A 19712-nucleotide genomic window follows, 5' to 3' on the forward strand; every position below is an offset into this window, starting at 1 on the left:
CTGCCGGTTTTACCGGCGTGGTTACTGCCAAACTCGTACTGAGGCCCAGAGACCGATTGCTTGTCATTGAATGTTCGCGCTTTATAGGAAATATAATTACTAAACAAAAAAAGGAAACAGTTCAAAAAGGACAATGAAGTAGTAATTTAGAGAATTTAGCTATAGGAATGACAAATCAATAATAATGGAAGAGACAGATAAATAAAGTGAGTTAGAAATAAATCAAGAAATCATCATTTTTTATCCCAAAAAATTCTACAACACTTTATTTGTACACGACAAAACCGTTTACATTAGATAAGTATTTACAAAATACAAAAATAGTTTAAAAAAACTAAAAGCAGTTATGCAGATAATGTGACTAATGGTGTATTGTGGCTCTTGGCACGTACAAACATCACTTACCAGACAAATGCAGATTAAATAAAAGATATATACATATATTTACACCCGCACAAGAAAACGCGTGTTTTCTTTCCTTGCCTTTATTTTTGTTTTCCATTATGAAGGAAGGTGTTGTAACAGGTACAAAAGGACCTCAAACGGAGTAAATTGCAGCGCATTTTTCAGCTGGTAAACAATTTACGAGGCAGATCTTGGCAAGGACACTGAATGAACTATGGTCTTAATTGTTCAGTCTATTAGAGAATTCAATCTCCTGACGCGCTGTGAAATGGAAACGGACTGATGTTATTTTCAAAGTTTACATAGCAACCTGAAAATGAAATTCTCTTGGCACAACAAACTGTTTGCAAATTAACCTTCTACGCCTTTTAACACAAATCTTTCATCAGGTGTACATTAGGCTGCTCGCAAGCACTCAAGGAGCACCCTCTGAGACCAGTATTAAAAGGTTACTTTGTTGATCAAGCATTGAAGTTAATACCTCTGGGTAAATTGGCAGACCTGGCCATGGGACAGATGAAACTCGCATATTTCGTAGCGTACTCTAGTTTAAGCTCCTTGGGAGTGTGTTGAATTGTACATATATCATATTACATTAATATACATGACTTGCTACATAGTGAGCGCACGGCCGTTCCAGTGCAGTTCGGTCCTGTTTTCTAGTGAGTACACAATGGCAGTTTGAGCAGATTAGGGGCAGATATAGCAGGATCATTTCCATTGACCATTAAATTGACCATTTCATGAGCACATTCCCATTTATTTTATGATGGCTACACATAGAGCTTTATATTTTGCTTATAGCGGAGACAGTAACTCAATGTAAATATTAATTAAAAATCAGTTTCAAGAAGATGGTGTTTTTCTGAAATGCAAAGGAGTTTTCTTCTTCCCATGACCTAGTCTTAGTAGAAAATAAACGAGTGTGCCATAGTTAAGACCCATGCGGGAGGAAAATAATGTACCTACGATCCCATGTAGATTAACATGTGCAGTAACCAGTTTATATTGCCGTTTACGAGGTCTCGTCTTAAAACGCCTAATGTATGATGACAGGAATATTAACAAGAGACCAGCTCTGGGGCCTCATTACAAGTCTGGTGATATTTTGCAGTAAATCCATTGAAATACCATCAAACTGAATTACTGTTACCGCCACTTGATACCGCAGGATTACAAGTAGTGATAGGGCAGTATAACTGCCCATTTCTGGAGTCCATAGGACTCAATGGGAATTTTGGCAGTAATTTCGCCAGCTGTAATTCTGCCGATTTTGCCGATTGTTGGCGCCAAGGTGGAGGATTTACCTCCAGTTTTTGCTGGAAGTTTCTCTGCTTCTTTACCGCCAAAGCTATTGTACTGTGGTGCGGTAATGCGGCAGTAACATAATTACCAGCACATTAATGCTGTTTTTTACCACACTGCCGTACTCGTAATGGAGCCTCGAGGTACTTAGTGGAACTATACAAGGACGGAAAGAAATGTACCTGGCACATCAAGCTGTTTTTAGTTGTGTAATGTAGTTTTGGCAGAGGCTGATAATCGTTCCAGCGACAGCTATAGAGAAGTTACCAGTTTCCAAGAGGTACTTATAATTGCTTAGTGGCATTTATCACGTACATTCTTTATTTGCTGGTGAGATAGCCATGGTTACTCCTACGGTGACGAGATATTAGACAGAGATCATTAGGATGAAATGTCTGAACATCAGAAATCCACAATGCGTAGAATTTGAAAGAATAGCCTCGAACACAGTGTGCTCACTGTTACAACACAGAGACAGGGGCATCTGAGAGAGTTTAAATGCCCGTTCCTGCCAGGTAGTTCCACGGGCATGCTTGTTCTGACCTGGGGTATTTTTTCAAGCTGCTCACTGCAATAGAGGCTGGCTTCTTCTTCAATCATAAGAGCTGAATGCGTTTACGAATTGAAAAATGTTTAACCTGACTCATGAAGCTTTATCTATTTTCTCTAGTGGTAGGATCTGTTCAGAAAGGTAATACAAGAAACCTCAGAAAGTTCCAAAATGTACGTTACTCCAAGGGTGGAACACAAACTGGGCTGCAGTATAGTAATCGTATATTACATTTTTTAGATGTTAGAACTGTCAATGAATGCGAATGCAAAAGGTTTCTTACCACGCAGTGTCTTTGCTATTGGTAACCACAATTTATATGAAAAACCAGTATTAGTTCTTCAACAATGAAAAAGTGCATCATAAGGCTAGCAAGATGAAAAATGTCTCTTGTTCCCAGTTGTAGGTTACTCTAGAAATTGTATTGACCCTAAACCAAATGGCAGTGCCTGGTGTACCCTTGTGTATAGTGTGGGAAAGCCAAACTTCACAGAAGTATATTATACACAACACTCTCAAAACACATCCAATGCAATGACATGCAAAGTTCTTGGCTTTTAGCAACAGCTATTTCACAAAGTGTTTTTATGCTAAAAGCATGAACATCAATTGCTGAAGACCTTCATATAAATATAAATGTTTAAGGCTCGGCCCACTTGAAAGCAAGACGCAAGAATTCCAAGCTGGTGAAGTCTAGCTGGACGACATACATTCGTGAGCCTTTTAGCAAGCACAATGTATTTGGCAAACACCTGCCTTGAGTAGTGCGTTCCAAACTTCAGTCTCAAGGCACAGATGCAAATCTGTATCGTGAATATTTACATAATCAGCTTGGCTGCAAGTTCAATCCTTTGGGCTTGCATTCATCCGTGCGGCATTGGACCTTGCAGAGTGGAAACGAGGCACGTGCAATTAATTACTCTTCTCTTGTTGTTACTCAAGACATCTGCTAACAGCCGCCACAGATCGTATGCAGCTGTTAAAAAGGAACCATTTTGTCCAGTCTGGTTTTTCTTGAGACATTGCAAATTAATTCAGCCAACCTTCTTTTACAAAGCACAGTGCACAGAAGATCTCTTGTACAGCCAGGGCCAGGTATTCTAGGTTTTCTAAAGGAAGTACAAGTGACAATTACAAAAGTGCAGTAAATACCCATTTTGTAAAATATATAAATTCATATTATTTGAAATTGAACACATTGTTACTTGATTTACGAAAGAGATAGCATCGAAAACATTAGTCTAGGTAACCCTGGAAAAAGTATCAGAATCAGAACTTTTAGCCCCTTTTCTTCCGTTCAGATTATCAACCTGGATGTACCAATCCACAGCATCCACTACTACAGCAGATTGTACCCATATGATGTATGTCACAGTTTGAGGTTGGACATGCAAGGTAAATCTTAAGAGTTCTCAAAGCATGATGATGTGAATTGGTTTATGAAACTTTTTTGTTAAGTTTTAAATGAGAGTTGTATATCCGCATAAACCTGTAGTGCCTTTACTCCAGTCAGTGCTATACATATTTCAACTACCCATACCTTCAGTGATGGGAGTGGAAAAAATATTTTAAAATATTTTAAATAATTTTGTAAAGAAAAAATAAGGGGGATTTACAAATATATGAAGAAATTAGTCTGCATACTCGCATTCCATAAGCAAAAAAGATATGATTGACATTTTCTCACATTGGCATGAGGAGCAAACAAGATTACCACTTTGTGGATACACTGTTGAGAAAATGCTTGTGAAATGTCCACAACTACCATAGTGGTTTATGGCTTTCTTGAACTAAAATCAGTCTTCTTTGAAACAAAAGTACATTTAATTAAGACAAACTCAATATGCATGAGTCAGCTAATGTGCAAAGGTAACTGAAAACCTAGTTTTATCAGCTGCAGTAAAATGAATCATTAGACTAGAGTACAGTGTTCAAACAATGAGGTAGATGGAGATCGTTAGGGAGATGTCTGCCAGGCCCCACCCTATGTAACAACATAAGCTCTGCGTTTGGATTTCACCATAGAGGTGTGCATGCCACTTTCATTTATTTTATTTTATTGGACATTTGTATGGTGCCTAAAGACGAGTGTTTTCAAGTGCCACAAGACAATACAGGGGGTGGATGGGACAAGGGAAGCACAAAAGAAGAACAAAAAAGGTTTTATTGGCCATGTACTGTGCAAGTGCATGACAACGTGATAAGTGCAGGGGTGGGGACCCCGAAGGGAGGGGCTGGGCAAGTGCTCGGCGGGCCAAGGTGGCGAGAGCCAGGGGAAGAGGGGGCAGGGAGGATGAGCGCTTTGGACAGGGAGGACCAGGTTGGACTATTTCAGGAAAGGGAGCGAGAGGGCAACTGCTGGCAAGGGATGCTGGGTGGACTGGTAGGGGGTGGTCTGTCCCCTGTATGACTCTGAAGGGACCAGGTCTCAGTCGCAGTGGCAGAGGGAGAGTTAGCATGGGAGGGGGTGAGGGAAGGAAGAGGAGAAAAAGAAAGTCTTGAGAAGTTTCTGTAACTTAAGATCCAGTTCAAGTCTGAGGGGGGCAGGGAGGCCAATCCATAGGGAGGAACCGGCCAAGGTAAGGGATCTACCTCCCACTCTCTGCTTGGAGAAACATTTGACCTGCAGAGAGTTGGAGCCAGAGGACTGAAGGACTCGGGCCGGGAGGTATTTAGGGAGGGAAGGCTGGATGTAGAGAGGTCTGAGTCCCCGGACAGCCTTGTGGATAATACAAAGGGTCTTGAATTTGATCCTTGCAGTCACCAGGAGCCAGTGGAGAGATTTTACGGCTGGAGAGATGCGGTCCCTGGGCTTGAGGCCAAGGTAAGTCTTGCAGTCCTATTCTGGATCAGTTGAATGGGGCAAAGGGAGAGGCAGATTGAGTAAGATGCTGTTGCAGTAGTCCAGCCTAGAGAGGACCAGGGCTCTGGAGATATCAGACTTTCTGCAGCCTCTGCACGTGTTTTTGTAACCTTGCTTACTCAGCCAGGATTATATTTTTGTATTAACTGATACTGCTGGGGCGTGGCTTGGACGCCATGTGAAAGGACGTGCCTGAACGGGAGCTCCCGCTGATCCGAACATTATCCGGCTGAATCCGCGCAACGGCCGCTACGATGTGGCATAGACGGTGATGACTGTAAATGCGAAGCTCGGCTGCACATGTGGATGCATTCTCATACGGGATTGTGCAGCGCTTGTGTACTCAGGAGCCGCGTGAAGTTTTTGGGCCGGAGCTTCGCCGGCAGACAAAATGGCTGCCGTCGCTTGATGTTGGGACAAAGGATCGGGGACCGGATTCTGGAGGCGATTCCCTCAGTTCACGTTCAGCGCGATCCAGCGAAAGCAAGCTTGACTGGAGGTAGCCGAAACTGTGTGGCGACGGGGGGACATAGTGCCCCCAGGCCTGGGGCCTAAGCGAGATCGAAGGGACGCTCCTGATCGAAGATATGACGAGCAAGCTCCTGAGGGCGAAGAATAAACAGCCCACGCTCGACGAATTTGCCAAGACATCGCCTGGCACCGAGGGGACCAGGAGCAAAGAGAAGGCCCAGCCCAAGGAGATGGCCGCAGGAGGAACGAACCAGGAGGTCCTGGCAGCGATCGCAGATCTGAAGGCGACATGGGAGACCAAACTCCAACTTGCGGTGGCCGAACTGAAAACTGCGATGGAACTTCAGGTCGGGGCGGTACAGGAGGACGTGAACCTCCTGAGGCAAGATGTGCGAACCCTGGCCGAGCGCACAGAGACCCTGGAGAAGGAGATGGGCCCGACTGTGGCGGAATGCACCGCGCACAAACGAGAGATCCATGCCCTGGTGCAGAGGGTAGGCAACCTGGAAAGCAGGGCTGAAGAGGCAGAAGGTCGGGCCCGCAGAAACAACATCCGGATTGTGGGCCTACCGGAGGGAGCTGAGGGCCAGAATCCCACAGATTTTATTGAGACTTTGCTGCTGCAGGAGATCACCGGAGGTGCCCTAACGCAGGGATTTGCAGTGGAGAGGGCACACAGGGCCCTGATCAGAAGGCCACCGCCGGGTAATCCGCCCAGGCCCGTGATCGCCAAGATCCTCAACTACAAAGACCGGGAGAAGATTCTGGAACATTTTCGTAAAGGGGGCACCATACGGCGAGGGGAGGCAACCATCTCTGCTTACCCCGACTACACTCTACAAGTGCAGCGCAGTCGGATGAACTTTGGGGCGGTCAAAAGGCGCCTGCGGACGGCCGGTTTCAAGTATATGTTACTCTACCCAGCCAAACTTAAGGTCTTCTTCAAGGCTAAGACGCTGTTTTTCGACACCCCTGAGGAGGCAATGGAATGGCTCGATGCGCAGAACTGCCCTCAGGAGCCTGATGAGCAGATGGCGGACGGAGCAGGGAGAGTTAAGTGAAACAGTGGGCCTGGCGGACTTTAAACATTTGGACTGGAATATAGTCTTTGCCACTTTGTGATGGGGATGCACTTTTTAACTGTTTCGAACATGGTCCGCGAGCGCGGATATAAATGTGTAGGGGGCATCCGAGGGCCGTTTTATTCGTACCCCAGTGTGTGGTTAGGTTAGTCACTGTGTGGGGAGTGACACCCTGTCGGGTTCTCTACGGGGGCTTCCGTAGAGAACCGAACACGGGGATGCCTGAGATCCAGGGATGGAGCTGGGCGGTTGGTTGGGTTAGGGGGGTGGGGGGTGTTAGTTGTTATGTGAGCCTGGGGAAGAAACTGAGAAGGGATGTAGTCGGGACTGGGGGGAGGCGATCAGACCAGAGGGGGAAGTGGGAGCTACGGATAAATCATGGGAGACCTTAAGGTATTGACATGGAATGTTAGAGGGTTGAATAGCTACCTGAAGCGTAATAAGGTCATGTTGTATTTGAAGAGGCAGAGGATAGACGTGGCCTTGTTACAGGAGACGCATTTGACACGGGATAAACTTGAAATGGTGCGGAGAAAATGGAGGGGGACAGTGGTTGGATCCACATTCTCTGCGTATGCCAGGGGTGTGCTGGTTTGGGTTGCACCACATGTCCCGTTCAAGCTCTTGGGGGAGGTTGTGGAGTCGGACGGGCGGCTGGCCATGGTTCGGGGGATTGTGGAAGGTAGAGTTGTCTGTATCATAAACACTTATGCGCCCAACCAGGACACAGCGACTTACTTCAAGACACTGTGCGCGAGACTCGGTGAAGGGATGGGGAGCACAGTAATCTGGGGTGGAGACTTTAATTGTGTGCTTAACCCCAGGGAGGACAGGTCGGATGACAAAATGGTTAGGCCCAGCCCAGCGGCCAAGGTGTTGCAGTCGCTGCTAGCGGATCTAGGCCTGGTAGACGTGTGGAGAGCGAGACACCCGGGTGGGAGGCAGTATTCGCACTATTCGGCTCCGCACCAACTGCACACGAGGCTCGACTACTTTTTTGCCACTCCAGACATTCTTACGGAGTGTGAACAGATTGACTACAGGGCGAGGGTCCTCTCGGACCACTCGCCCCTAATCATGCATTGGCGGCTGCGCCCCCCACGTGCACGGATTCCAACATGGCGCCTTCGGGCGGAAGCGCTACGGGATCCGGTATTCAAGGAGGACATGAGGGAGGAGATAGTCGCGTACTTTGAGTCGAACACAGGGAGTGTCAAATCGGCTGGTACTTTGTGGGAGGCTTTTAAGGTGGTGATGAGGGGAGTTGCTATCGCGAAGTCCAAGGGATTAATGGGCGGAATCCTGACCGACCTGCGAGAGGCCGAGATCGAGCTGGAAAAAGAATTGGAGAAGGGTGGGACCGATGTGGAAGTAGTTACTGAGCTGCAGCAGCGGTGCTCTGGGCATTGGGACAGACTTTGTAACCTGAATTATACGAAGTACATTGAGAGGTTGCATGCGGGTGGGGACAAGACAGGCAGGCTCCTCGCTTGGCTATATAAGAGCGAAACCCCTAGGGCTCCGATCCGTCATCACTGAAGGGGGTGCGGAGATCGATACGCAAGAAGGGGTAAATGGGGCATTCGCAGAATACTACCAAACATTGTATGAAGATCGGGAAGGGGGGAGCCGAGAGGAGATAGATGAAGTACTCGGGGATATAGGCCTGCCCAGAATCAGCGATGAAGAGCGAGAGGAGATGGATACTCCGATCACTCTGGAAGAGCTCAGAGAAATAGTGCGACAGCTGCCCACTTGCAAGGCCACGGGGGCGGACGGGTTCCCCAGCGAGTTTTATAAGGCGTATGGGGAGGAGGTACTCCCACCCATGCTGGACATGTTTAATGAGGCGTTTGAGCTGGGACAGCTACCAGAATCACTCAGGGAAGCGGTCATAGTGCCACTCCCCAAGCACAATACACCGGGACACGGTTGCGGCTCCTATCGACCCTTGTCAATGCTGAACCAGGACAGCAAGATCCTAACAGCTGTCTTGGCGGCTAGAATGAGGAGAGTGATAGGCAAGCTGATTCACCCTGACCAGACGGGCTATGTCCCGGACAGGAACATTACCCACAACCATAGACGCCTACACAGAGTGGTCGAATGGGGATGTAGCAAAGACGGCGAAATGGCGATAGTGGCGCTGGATGCGGTCAAGGCGTTCGACTCTGTTCGTTGGCCGTGGCTGTTGGCGGCACTGGATCACTTCGGAATGGGGCCAGGGTACAGGAGGTGGGCCGAATTATTATATAGCGCGCCTCTAGCCAGAGTTCGTACGGGGGCAGTAGTGTCGGATAGGTGGCAGTTAGGTAGAGGCACCAGGCAGGGATGTCCTTGGTCCCCAATGTTGTACATCCTGGCCCTTGAGCCCTTGGCAATTTACCTCCGGCAACAGTATGACCCGGTGGGCATAGAGGTGGGGGGGGAGAGCCATCTGATATCCCTGTATGCCGACGATATGCTGTTGTACCTCCAATACCCTGAAGAGAACTTGCAATATGTCTTGGAGGTGATGGAGAGGTTTGCTTGGCTTTCTGGTATAGCGGTCAACCCTCGGAAATCCACCCTGTTCCCGCTGGGCGGCTATGTGGGGATACCGGCTGAGAGGTTGCCAGTATTGCGAATCCCATGGGCGACAAGCACCTTTCGGTACCTTGGCATAGACGTATATCACACGACCGGGGAGGAACACAGGCACAATACTGAATTGGCAGTGGGGAGGATCGAGAAGTGCATGAGGTTTTGGGAGAAACTACCCTTAGCGATGATGGGCCGGGGTGCTATGCTTAAGATGGTCGTGCTACCTAGGCTGCTGCATTATTTCAATAACATTCCATACATGATACCCAAGGGGTTTTTTGCTAGACTACATGGGGTATGTAGAGATTTCTTATGGCAGGGCACGCGTAACAGGGTCGCATTGTGGAAATTGCAGAAGGCTTATGAGAAAGGCGGCGTGAGGCTGCCGAACTTTGAGGCCTACTACGTGGCAGCGCAGCTGCAGTACGTGGCCAAGTGGCTTTCGGACGACGAAACCCCGGAACATAGACTGTTGGGAAAGGACTGCTCCCCCTTCTACCTGCGAGAGATTATTTGGGTATCCAGCACATGGATGAGGGGGCGTCCTAAGATGCTAGCGTTGGGCAGGAACATGTGGCGAAGAGCCTGCCGGATGATGGGGGATCCCCTGCCGTGCATGCCGCAGCTGCCGCTGGTGGCCTTGGCAGGGGAAGACGGACAGTTTAGGGCCATCCTGCGAACATACTGGGAGTCAGTGGGGCTGGTCACTTTGGGGGACATTTGGCAGGATGGGGCCTTGGCGGAGTTCGCAGATCTGGAGGCGGGGGCGGGGCTGCATGCGGGGCAATACATGACGTTCCACAGAGTGGTCAGGGAGGTCCGGAGCACTTGGCCCGAGACCGTATTGGCTGACGAGCCGGATGCGACGCTGGAGATTATGTATGACGCATCCGAGGGCGGGCATGAGGTCTCCAGGCTGTACGAGATGCTGATGGCAAAGGTTGGGAAGGATTTGGGGTACCTGAGGTTGGAATGGGAAACAGAGATGGGGGCCCCGATGGCGGATGGGCAGTGGGAGCGCGCCCTGGGGTACCACAAAAAAGTATCGAGGAATGCCAGGTTTAAACAGATACAACTATATATCACGCATAGGGCATACATGACCCCCCTGAGAATTTCCAGATTTCGAGACGCTGGGCGCCAGGCGTGTCCCAAGTGTAACACAGAGAACGCTGATATGATTCACATGTTCTGGGCCTGCCCTGTGATTGCAACCTACTGGAGTGAAGTGGCGCAGAAGCTGGCAGGGAGGGGCATTGTACTTAAGATAGATTCGGCCTGGGCCTGTTTGCTTGGAGGGTACCCCAGGGCGCGCAAGCTTCGGCACGTGGAGAAGCTTAAAGATTTGGCTTATACACTTGCCAAACGCAGAATAGCCATGGGATGGAAGAATTGTCAGAGGCCACGGGTGGAGGTATGGTGGCGTGACCTCCAGGAATGGGCTGCCGCCGAGACGACAGCATGGTGGGAGGCCAGCAGGGCGGGAGGGGAGGAAGAGGTGAGCTCCCTCACGGCATGGAAGGTGCTATTGGCTGAACTGTTTAGTACGGGGTCGACCTCGGCTGGATCTGAGAGCGACGGAACCCCACCACACGGAACGGACAATGATGGTGGACACCCTACAGGCTCATAGGGGGGAGGGAAGGGGATTGTTAAGTTAATTCTGTTCTGTTTTTTCTTTTTTTTCTTTTTCATTTCTGTTGTTTGGCCTTTGTTGTGGCTTGATGTGTTCTATTTATGTTCTGTTGCACTGTGTGGTCGTTATAAAATAAAATACATTTAAAAAAAAAAAAAAAACTGATACTGCTTCAAACTAATAGCGATAAGAACGTGGGAGCTTTAACTGCATATTGATTGCACATATGGAGGAGTGACTTTGGAGGACCAGACTCCCAGTCTCCTCATAGAAGACCATTATGCCAATTAGAAAAAGCAAAATCCTCCCTAGTGAAGGTATAACATCTTCCCTGCAAAAGAGTCTATTTAATAAAAACCTATATAATTTGTTGTACGGGGAAAAACAGCTTAGCATTGTTTGGAGATCATGCTCTGTCCATTTCTGTGTTTACCATCAGTGCAGTTATTAAAGATTTACTGAACTAATCTCACTCAATATTCGAGTAGAGAGTTTGATATCTTCTGCAGCAGATAGTTTGTAGAGGAAGGATAGCTCAGGGGCAATGAGTTTGTCTTGGAAGCAACAAAGCGCAAAACAGATCCGAATCCCGATCCCGCACTTGGAAACCACTCCTGGTATTAAGCGCGTTGTAAATGAACAATTCCAAATTATAGTTAGGGTCCAAGCAGTTTCAATTGGGCGAACAAAACAGGGTGTTGTCCCAAAGCAGGATATTTTTTCAGACACAATTAGTTGTTTTAGTAAAATGCCAGATCCGTCCATCATCCAGCTACACTCTAAATAGTAAGCTTGGGCGGAGTGGGGCTATCTGTGAGGGGAAATGTTCAAAGTGAACATAGACGGCATTAAAGGGTGATATTCTAATGCTATTAGTTTCAAAATGACAGGAGAATGAACAAAGGCAAAATATATGTTTAGATCAATAACCTGTAATTATTTATTTATAAAGCAGATCACCCCAAAAGATCTGAATTATTATAGATGGATGCGAAGTCCACGAGTGAGACACAGCACTACCAAACTAGAGTATAGAATTAACAGCTATGTTTAAAGATGTATTTAAGAGAAATTGTGAGAAAAGGTGTCCCATCGTGCCTTGCCAATTTATCTGGAAAAATACTAAGCCCGTGACCACTGAAGCCCTATATACCTTGCCTTACTAAATGGGGGTTATCTCCCCAATTCCAGGTGCTATTACTGTGCAGCTTCTATGAAGGTTAAGGCAATTTCTTAAACGTATAAACCAATGTCCTTTACACTCTCTGCTAGATAATTTTCTATCTTTGAGAACATCACATAGCAGATAATCTGATTTTAAGATAGAACTATTATATCCTTGGATGGAACATAATAAAATAAAATATCCCGAGGCTTTCCTGTATATCAACATTCTCAGAATAGATTCAATCAGCATGCAAACTTTCAGAGAGACCAAGGAATACTTGTAATTCAAATAATGTTCTCTGAATACTGATTAACTTTCTCTCTGGCATAGGTTTCATAATGCTTTGGTAAGTACGGAGACAGACCGAGATTGTATGTGCACATTGGTTTACAAAAGATATTTGAGACCCCATAAATATTTTTATAATCTATTTAATGTATTCAATAAAAGGGCCAAAATGCTGTTATCCTAATTTTAAGGTGGACAAAATGTTGTGGTCGTTGTTCTATTTTTATTCAGCTTGCTTTACTTCATAATTTACTAATGGCAGCAACTCTCCAAAGTGTCCAGTTGTTTATGATGCATGTATTACTATATACACCTGAGAGACCGATGCATAATGGTTAGCAGACATGACTTACTGAACGAACCATGTGAAAAGTCTATCTAAAAATGTTGATTATGGCCTTTCACCTCAATAACCTGTGTATGTGTAAATCAGCCTGTGCTATGCAACTATGGAGGATATTAGAGGAATCATTATGTCTAAACGGAGTGACTGAAAAGTGTTGGGTGTGCTTGCAAGGGTGAATTAACTTAATGTGAGAAGTGGCCCTTGAGTGATAAATGTAGGTCTGTAATAGAGCTATAAGGAAGAGTTACCTTGTGTAGCACAAGGGATTTTGGTCTTCACGGGGACAAATCCAGGAATGACCTAAGCTGTTGGTATTAATCTGGATGGCAGCATGCTCCCTGCACTTGATTTTGTTTTTATGACAATTGTTCGGTAATGATTCAGGAGGGTCTTGGGGAATCCTCTATTAATGGTCGATGAGCTAGACCGACTTGAAAGGGTTTTGGTCAGCGAACGTGAACACAGTGATGTGGCTATGGAAGAGATGGCTTCAATACCTGGTTCTTATATTATGTTAGATGGAAATGGCTGTGAGGCTTCTTTTTTGATCATTTAGAAGACATAACTTTATAATTGGTATTTGATCTATAGTTTAGAAAAAGGGCATAGGTTCATTTGTACATACTGCCATTTTCTGTTTTGTAATTTTGCTTTTACAATAAAACAACATCTCTCCTCTGTTGAAGGTCTTTCTCTCCCATCTTTTATTGGATGTTATTGTGTGGCATCTTTACATGTTCAATGTATAGATGCCACACAAGGTATGTTATAGATGTTAGATTTGTACTTCCTGGCTCACATGAGGGTATCTGGAATCTAACGGTCCTCCTTTCATTGTTTATGATTTTGTTGAGCAAGAAAAGTCAATTAATTCGCCCACTTTATACTGGAGTTAGGTTTGCAGCAATTGATGACTAAACATTAAGGGGCACTGAAAAGGTGTAGTTAGCAGCCCTAGTCAGAACCCAGGAAGCTGCAGTAGGTGTTAAACACTACACAACAAAACAGTCCTGAAATGAGCAAAACCTATCAGAGCACGTGTTCTAAACATCGTATGGATTAAATAAACGGATTAGTTGCACACGATACACCACTGATCTTTGTGCAGTCTAATCTTTCTGAGCTGGAGTTTTTCCAGTTCTAGATTTCTCATGTTTGAACGTCGAGCTTAGAACATTTATAGCATCAATACATGTTGACATAATGGGTGTATATTATCGCCCAGTTTTTCATCTTTTTAGCTTGGAGCTGTTATCAAATGATAACAAGGGAAATTATCAAATATTCATGTGCCAACCCATTTTGCTAAGCAAGTTTCAAAATATGATATGCCAAAACTCCCTTTCAAAGCCAATTTGCAATATTAATCTACGATAATTTCAGAAATGTAATGCTGACAACTCTTACCTTGGCATCACACAATTCACTCATCTTGTCATCTTTGCCACAGTCTTGAGTTGACCGATTTTCAACAGCTTGTGTTGCCTGGAGCGTTGGCTCCGGACTTTCATCTTCATCCGGTGAATTAGCAGGCTCCAGGGTTTTTTCAGAGTGTGACAGAGCTGTGTTAAGTTGTGCACTTGCCCCTTCGTCACAGTCTATGTTCATAATGACAGTGTCTTCCATCTGCATGCTGAACTGATTGATACGGTTCTCCGTGCAATCTGGATGCGACTGACAAAAGGAAGCTGCGTCCCCATCAGATGGGGTCTGCATGAGAGGCCAGGCTTCGCCACTGCCACTGTGGTGGTGTCTGCATGGGGGGCCAAGCTCGCCACTGCCAAAGTGAGGGTCATAGCCCAAGAACGGCGGGGCCATTTCTCCAAGGGACTCTGCATTTCTGTCAAATTAAGAAACACAGTTGGAAATAAGAGACTCTGGGCGTATTGAATTTAGCATTTTATTGGCTTTTGTATTGACGGCTTACTCCTTGTCCTCCAACTCCTACCCGACAGCATTAGGGCTAGTAAAGAAAATGAACACAAAAGGCACAAATACCAGCAATAACTTCTATGGGGAGCAGAGTGTGGTGCCATCACATGCCAAACATGACATGACTGAGAACCAAAACCATTTAAGGAAATGCACAGATAGATTGCACTGTTACTAACATATGTGCTATCAAAATAGCTCAGCACTGGAATCCCATCTATGTCCGATTGTTGTTTACAAAAGAGCAACTTTGTGGAGTGCCCAATAAAGGCCACTCCCATACAAGGTTGCACTTTCCCTTTCCACCCAGTCACTTTAGGGTGGGGAGAAGGACCCTCTTCCCTACGTCCCCGCCTCATAAGCCCTAGCATACTGGTCCCAGTTGCATTGGCGATACGTCCGACAAATATGTTTTGTGCGTCGTACTTTTCACAATTCGGCCTTTGCATGATATTATGCTTTACTCTGTTTACAGGAGGGCAGTGAAGGGGCGGTTGTGAACGGTGCATGCATCGCTGTGTCTATTTAAATAAACAGAAACGGGTGAGGATACCCCTGGGATAGGACATCTCCCCATTCAAAAGGACACTGGTGTTTCGTGATGCTTTTAACAGGTGCTTTACCTCTCATGAAGGGTGCGCTCCGAATGAAAACTGCAACACATCCTGCTGTGCTCCATTCGACAGGTCTCATCACAAAACAAAGAGGGAATCAAGTGCACAGGTCCTGTGGGGAAAAACACATCTTTAAGAATATGCTTCCACACAATCCGATCCAAAAAGGAAAGTTCTAACAGTGGCCTCACTCAGACTAAAGTGGTGTATGGGATACATTACTCACCGTAATCGTATTTCTGATGCTTGTATCTGCTTAGATTCACATGCTGTGCATAGGCCGACATCTAGTGGAAGCTGCGGAGTATTACAGTTTGTTTTTTGAAACTCGAAAATGGGCGTCGACACAGGGCGTGCCAGTAATACTATCCCTAGTGTGACGTCCACTGTACCCAAGATCCCTCACGCGTCTAGGATCCTCAGATTGTATTTTTTTCTGACATGAGGTAGCATGAGGAGTTGCGTGAGTACAGATAATCCAAGCAGATAGACAGAAAGGTAAGACTACAAGCAATCATGCGCCTTCTCTCAGAGGGGAGGAAGGGTGGGTCGCATGTGAATCTAAGCAGATATAAGCATCAGAAATACGATTACGGTGAGTAATGTATCCCTTCTGAGGCTTGTGGAATCTGCTTAGATCACATGCTGTGCATAGATTAGCGAGCAGTACCTGAAGAAGGAGGTGGGATGTGAGAAGGGTCATGAGCAAATAAGTGTCTTAGAACCGCTTGTCCCACTTGTGTATCTGCCTTGGAATGGGTGTCAATGCAGTAATGCTGAGTAAAAGTGTGAATAGAGCTCCAGGTAGCTGCTTTGCAAATGGTGTCAAGGGGTACATTTGCAATGAAAGCCAGAGTGGCCCCAATGCCTGTAGTAGAGTGGGCTCTTGGCGTGAAAGGCAGAGTTCTTTCAGAGAGTGAGTAACACAGCTGGATACAGTTAATAATCCACTTCGAGATGGCACCTTTAGAGACGCGATCCCCCTCTCTGCCTGTAGGTACAGAGACAGTTGATCTGTTTTTCTTAGCGGTCTGGTTTTATTTACATAGTAGAGGACCGCCCTACGCACATCTAGGGTGTGTAGTTTCACCTCAGCCGAGCTTTGCGGGTCCTGGAAGAAAGCCGGAAGCTCGATGGACTGGTTTACATGGAATTTTGATATAAATTTAGGTGAGAACCTAGGGTGTGTGCGTAAAACCAGTTTGTCTTTATGGACAGTAAAGAAGGGAACCTGCACTGACAGAGCCTGAATTTCACTGACCCTTCTTATAGAAGTAATAGCTACAAAGAAGGCCGTTTTATAAGTCAGGTGTTCGAGACTGCTTTTATGCATGGGTTCGAAAGGGGGGCCCACGAGCTTGGCTAGCACCACATTAAGGTCCCACCCTGGTGGTGGGTTTGAAATAGGAGGGTGAAGTCTCTTTACTCCTTCCATGAAGGCTTTAACTACTGGTACTTTCCACCACGAAACCTTGCTATGGGAAGTGGTGTAAGCCGACAGGGCTGCCAGGTGTACTTTCAGTGAGTTAAAAACCAATCCTGCATCTAGCAGGTGGAGCATGTATGTAACAATAGTGGAAGGAGTGCAATCAACCGGGTTGATTTGTCTACTCTGGCACCAGATAACGAACCTCTTCCACTTGTCAAAGTAACAGTGCCTTGTGTTTGGTTTCCTAGATTCCTTTAGGATGTCCATACACCTCTGTGGCAATTTAAGATGTCCAAACTCTATGACCTCAGGAGCCATACTGCCAGGTTCATTGAGTTGGGTTGCTGGTGCACTGTTTGACCTTGGTGCTGGGACAGTAGGTTGTACCAGGCTGGAAGTTTGATGGGCTCGCACACCGCCATCCTGCGTAGGTGTGGGAACCACGGTTGTCTTGCCCACATGGGAGCAACTAGGACAAGCGTCATCGACTCTCTGTTCATCTTGTTCACCACTTTCCTGATGAGAGGAGTTGGTGGAAAAGCGTACGCAAACATCCCTGACCAGTTCATCCACATGGCGTTCCCCTGGGAGTCTGGTTGGGGGAACCTGGATGCAAATCCTGGGCATTGTCTGTTTTCGCTTGTGGCGAATAAGTCTATAGTGGGGAAACCCCACTGAGAGAAGATATCTTCTACGACCTCTCTGTGTAGAACCCATTTGTGTTCCTCTGGGAGGGAGTCTCTGCTCAGAGCATCCGCTAGGGAATTGAGCTCCCCTGGAACATGTTGTGATGACAGGAAGATGTTCCGTCTGAGTGCCCATATCCAGATTTTCTGGGCAAGCTTGGACAGATTTGGCGAGCGAGTCCCTCCTTGCTTGTTCAGGTAGAACATGGCTGTTGTGCTGTCCGTCCGGATTTGCACGGACAGGTTTAGTAGGTGGGGCTCGAACGCCTGAAGCGCTCTGAATACTGCCAGAAGCTCTAGCAGGTTGATGTGGTTTTTGGCCACTGAGTGAGACCAGAGACCCTGAGCTGTGTGGTGGAGATGGTGAGCTCCCCACCCCGTCAGACATGCATCTGTAGTGACTACTGCCTGTACTTCGTGATCGTAAAAGGGTTTCCCCTGTGCGAGATTCTCTCTTGTCCACCAGTGAAGGCTTTGTACCAGTGTTGGCGAAACGACCACTAGATCGTCCCACTGACCACTTGCCTGAGACCACTGTTTCGCCAACCTATCCTGCATGGGACGCATGCGCAGACGCGCGTGGGGGACCAGGTAAATACATGACGCCATCATGCCCAGTAAACGCATTGCTTTGCGTACCGTTATTTGTTGACCGGACTGATAATGCGGAATTTGCAGTAGTATATTCCGAATTCTTTCTTCTGAAGGAAAGGTCAACCCCTCTTGAGTATCTAGGATTGCTCCTAGGAATTGTTTGGAGGTGCTTGGCACCAGGCTTGACTTTTTCTCGTTGATTGAGAAGCCTAACTCGTGGAGGAGGTCGATAGTCCTTTGAATGTTTGTCCTGCAAATTCCTGGGGTTTCCCCCGTTATGAGCCAGTCGTCCAGATAAGGGTACACTGGGATTGCCTCCCTGCGTAGGTGTGCAGCCGCCACCGCCAGTACCTTGGTGAATACCCTTGGTGCCGAAGCTATCCCGAAGGGCAGTACCTTGAATTGGTAGTGTCGACTGTCCACCTTGAAGCGCAAATACTTTCTGTGCGCTGGGAACATGGAAATATGAAAATAAGCATCTTTCAGATCCAAGGTTGCCATGTAATCCCCCTTTTTTAGGAGGGGGATTACCTCTTGTAGCGTGGTCATACGAAACTTTTGGGGCTCGACATACTTGTTGGCAGGCCGTAAGTCCAATACTGGGCGCATTGTCAAATCTTTCTTTGGCACAAGGAAGTAAGTTGAATAAATACCCTTGTCCCGGGACAAGTTCTATCGCGTCCTTTTCTAGCAGAATGGCGATCTCCTCGAGGAGAATCTTCTGATGTTCTAAAGAGTGTACTCTTTGTCGTGGAGGATGGTTCCGGGGACGATGCAGTAGCTCTATACAATATCCTGTGGATACTGTTCACAGCACCCATCTGTCTGATGTGATCCATTCCCAAGCCTGGGTGGAGTTGGAAATGCGTCCCCCTACTGGGGTTGCTTGAGAAGGGACCCTGAACTGAGCGTCACTGCTTTGGTGGAGGCGTGCCGCCTCCCTTGCTGGGGCTGCCTCTGCCTTTACCACGACCTCTCCTATTACCCCTGCCGCAACCCTGGGTAGACTGTTGGTTGTTGTTCCACTGTGTACCCTGCCCCTGGGAATAGTTAGATCCTCTCTGGGAATTTTGGCCGCGTGGGCGACGAAAATTACTATTCCCTCTCTGGTTAGGGGGTTTATTGGTTAATTGGCCAAGGGACTTGAGTGTTTCGTATTCGTCCTTGGCATTCTTCAGTGCGTCTTCGACCGCCTTACCAAACAGATCGGTTTCCACTGGTTTGTCCAACAATGATGCATGGGTTTCTGCCTTAAAACCAGACTGCCGTAACCACGCATGTCTTTTGATAACAGTGCCTTCTGCTATCAATCTGCCTGCGTTGTCCACGGCATCGAAGGTTGCTTTCAAAATGCAACCAGACACGACTCTACCCTCTGCGGAAATCCGAGCTAACTGGCCCTTTAAAGGTTCAGGAGCAGAGGCTATGAGTGCCGCAACTTCTTCCCACTGATGGCAGTTGTAGCTGGCCAACAGGGTGGTGGAGTTTGCAATCCTTGCTTGATAGGCGGACGTTGAGGCTACTTTCCTGCCGAAACCATATTGTTTTTTGCTCCTAGACGCGTGAGGGATCTTGAGTACAGTGGACGTCACATTAGGGATAGTATTACTGGCACGCCCTGTGTCGACGCCCATTTTCGAGTTTCGAAAAACAAACTGTAATACTCCGCAGCTTCCACTAGATGTCGGCCTATGCACAGCATGTGATCTAAGCAGATTCCACAAGCCTCAGAAACTAAATTATGTTACTTACTCTACACC

General features: G+C 46.8%; 1 protein-coding gene across 1 annotated transcript in view; it reads right to left on the reverse strand.

The window, feature by feature from the left end:
• Positions 1-236: 236 nt before the first annotated feature.
• TNFRSF19 (TNF receptor superfamily member 19) overlaps positions 237-19712 on the reverse strand; it is a 264598-nt gene continuing 245122 nt past the window's right edge. The window contains exons 8-10 of the mRNA XM_069639109.1: positions 15253-15355; positions 14105-14537; positions 237-3369 (exon numbers count right to left, since the gene is read on the reverse strand). Of these exons, the coding sequence (XP_069495210.1) occupies positions 3361-3369; positions 14105-14537; positions 15253-15355 (545 nt within the window). The 3' untranslated portion in view covers positions 237-3360. The remainder of the gene's footprint in view (positions 3370-14104; positions 14538-15252; positions 15356-19712) is intronic.

The sequence above is a fragment of the Ambystoma mexicanum genome, chromosome 7q, assembly GCF_040938575.1.
Source record: "Ambystoma mexicanum isolate Mex_15411 chromosome 7q, UKY_AmexF1_1, whole genome shotgun sequence".
NCBI lineage: Eukaryota > Metazoa > Chordata > Amphibia > Caudata > Ambystomatidae > Ambystoma > Ambystoma mexicanum.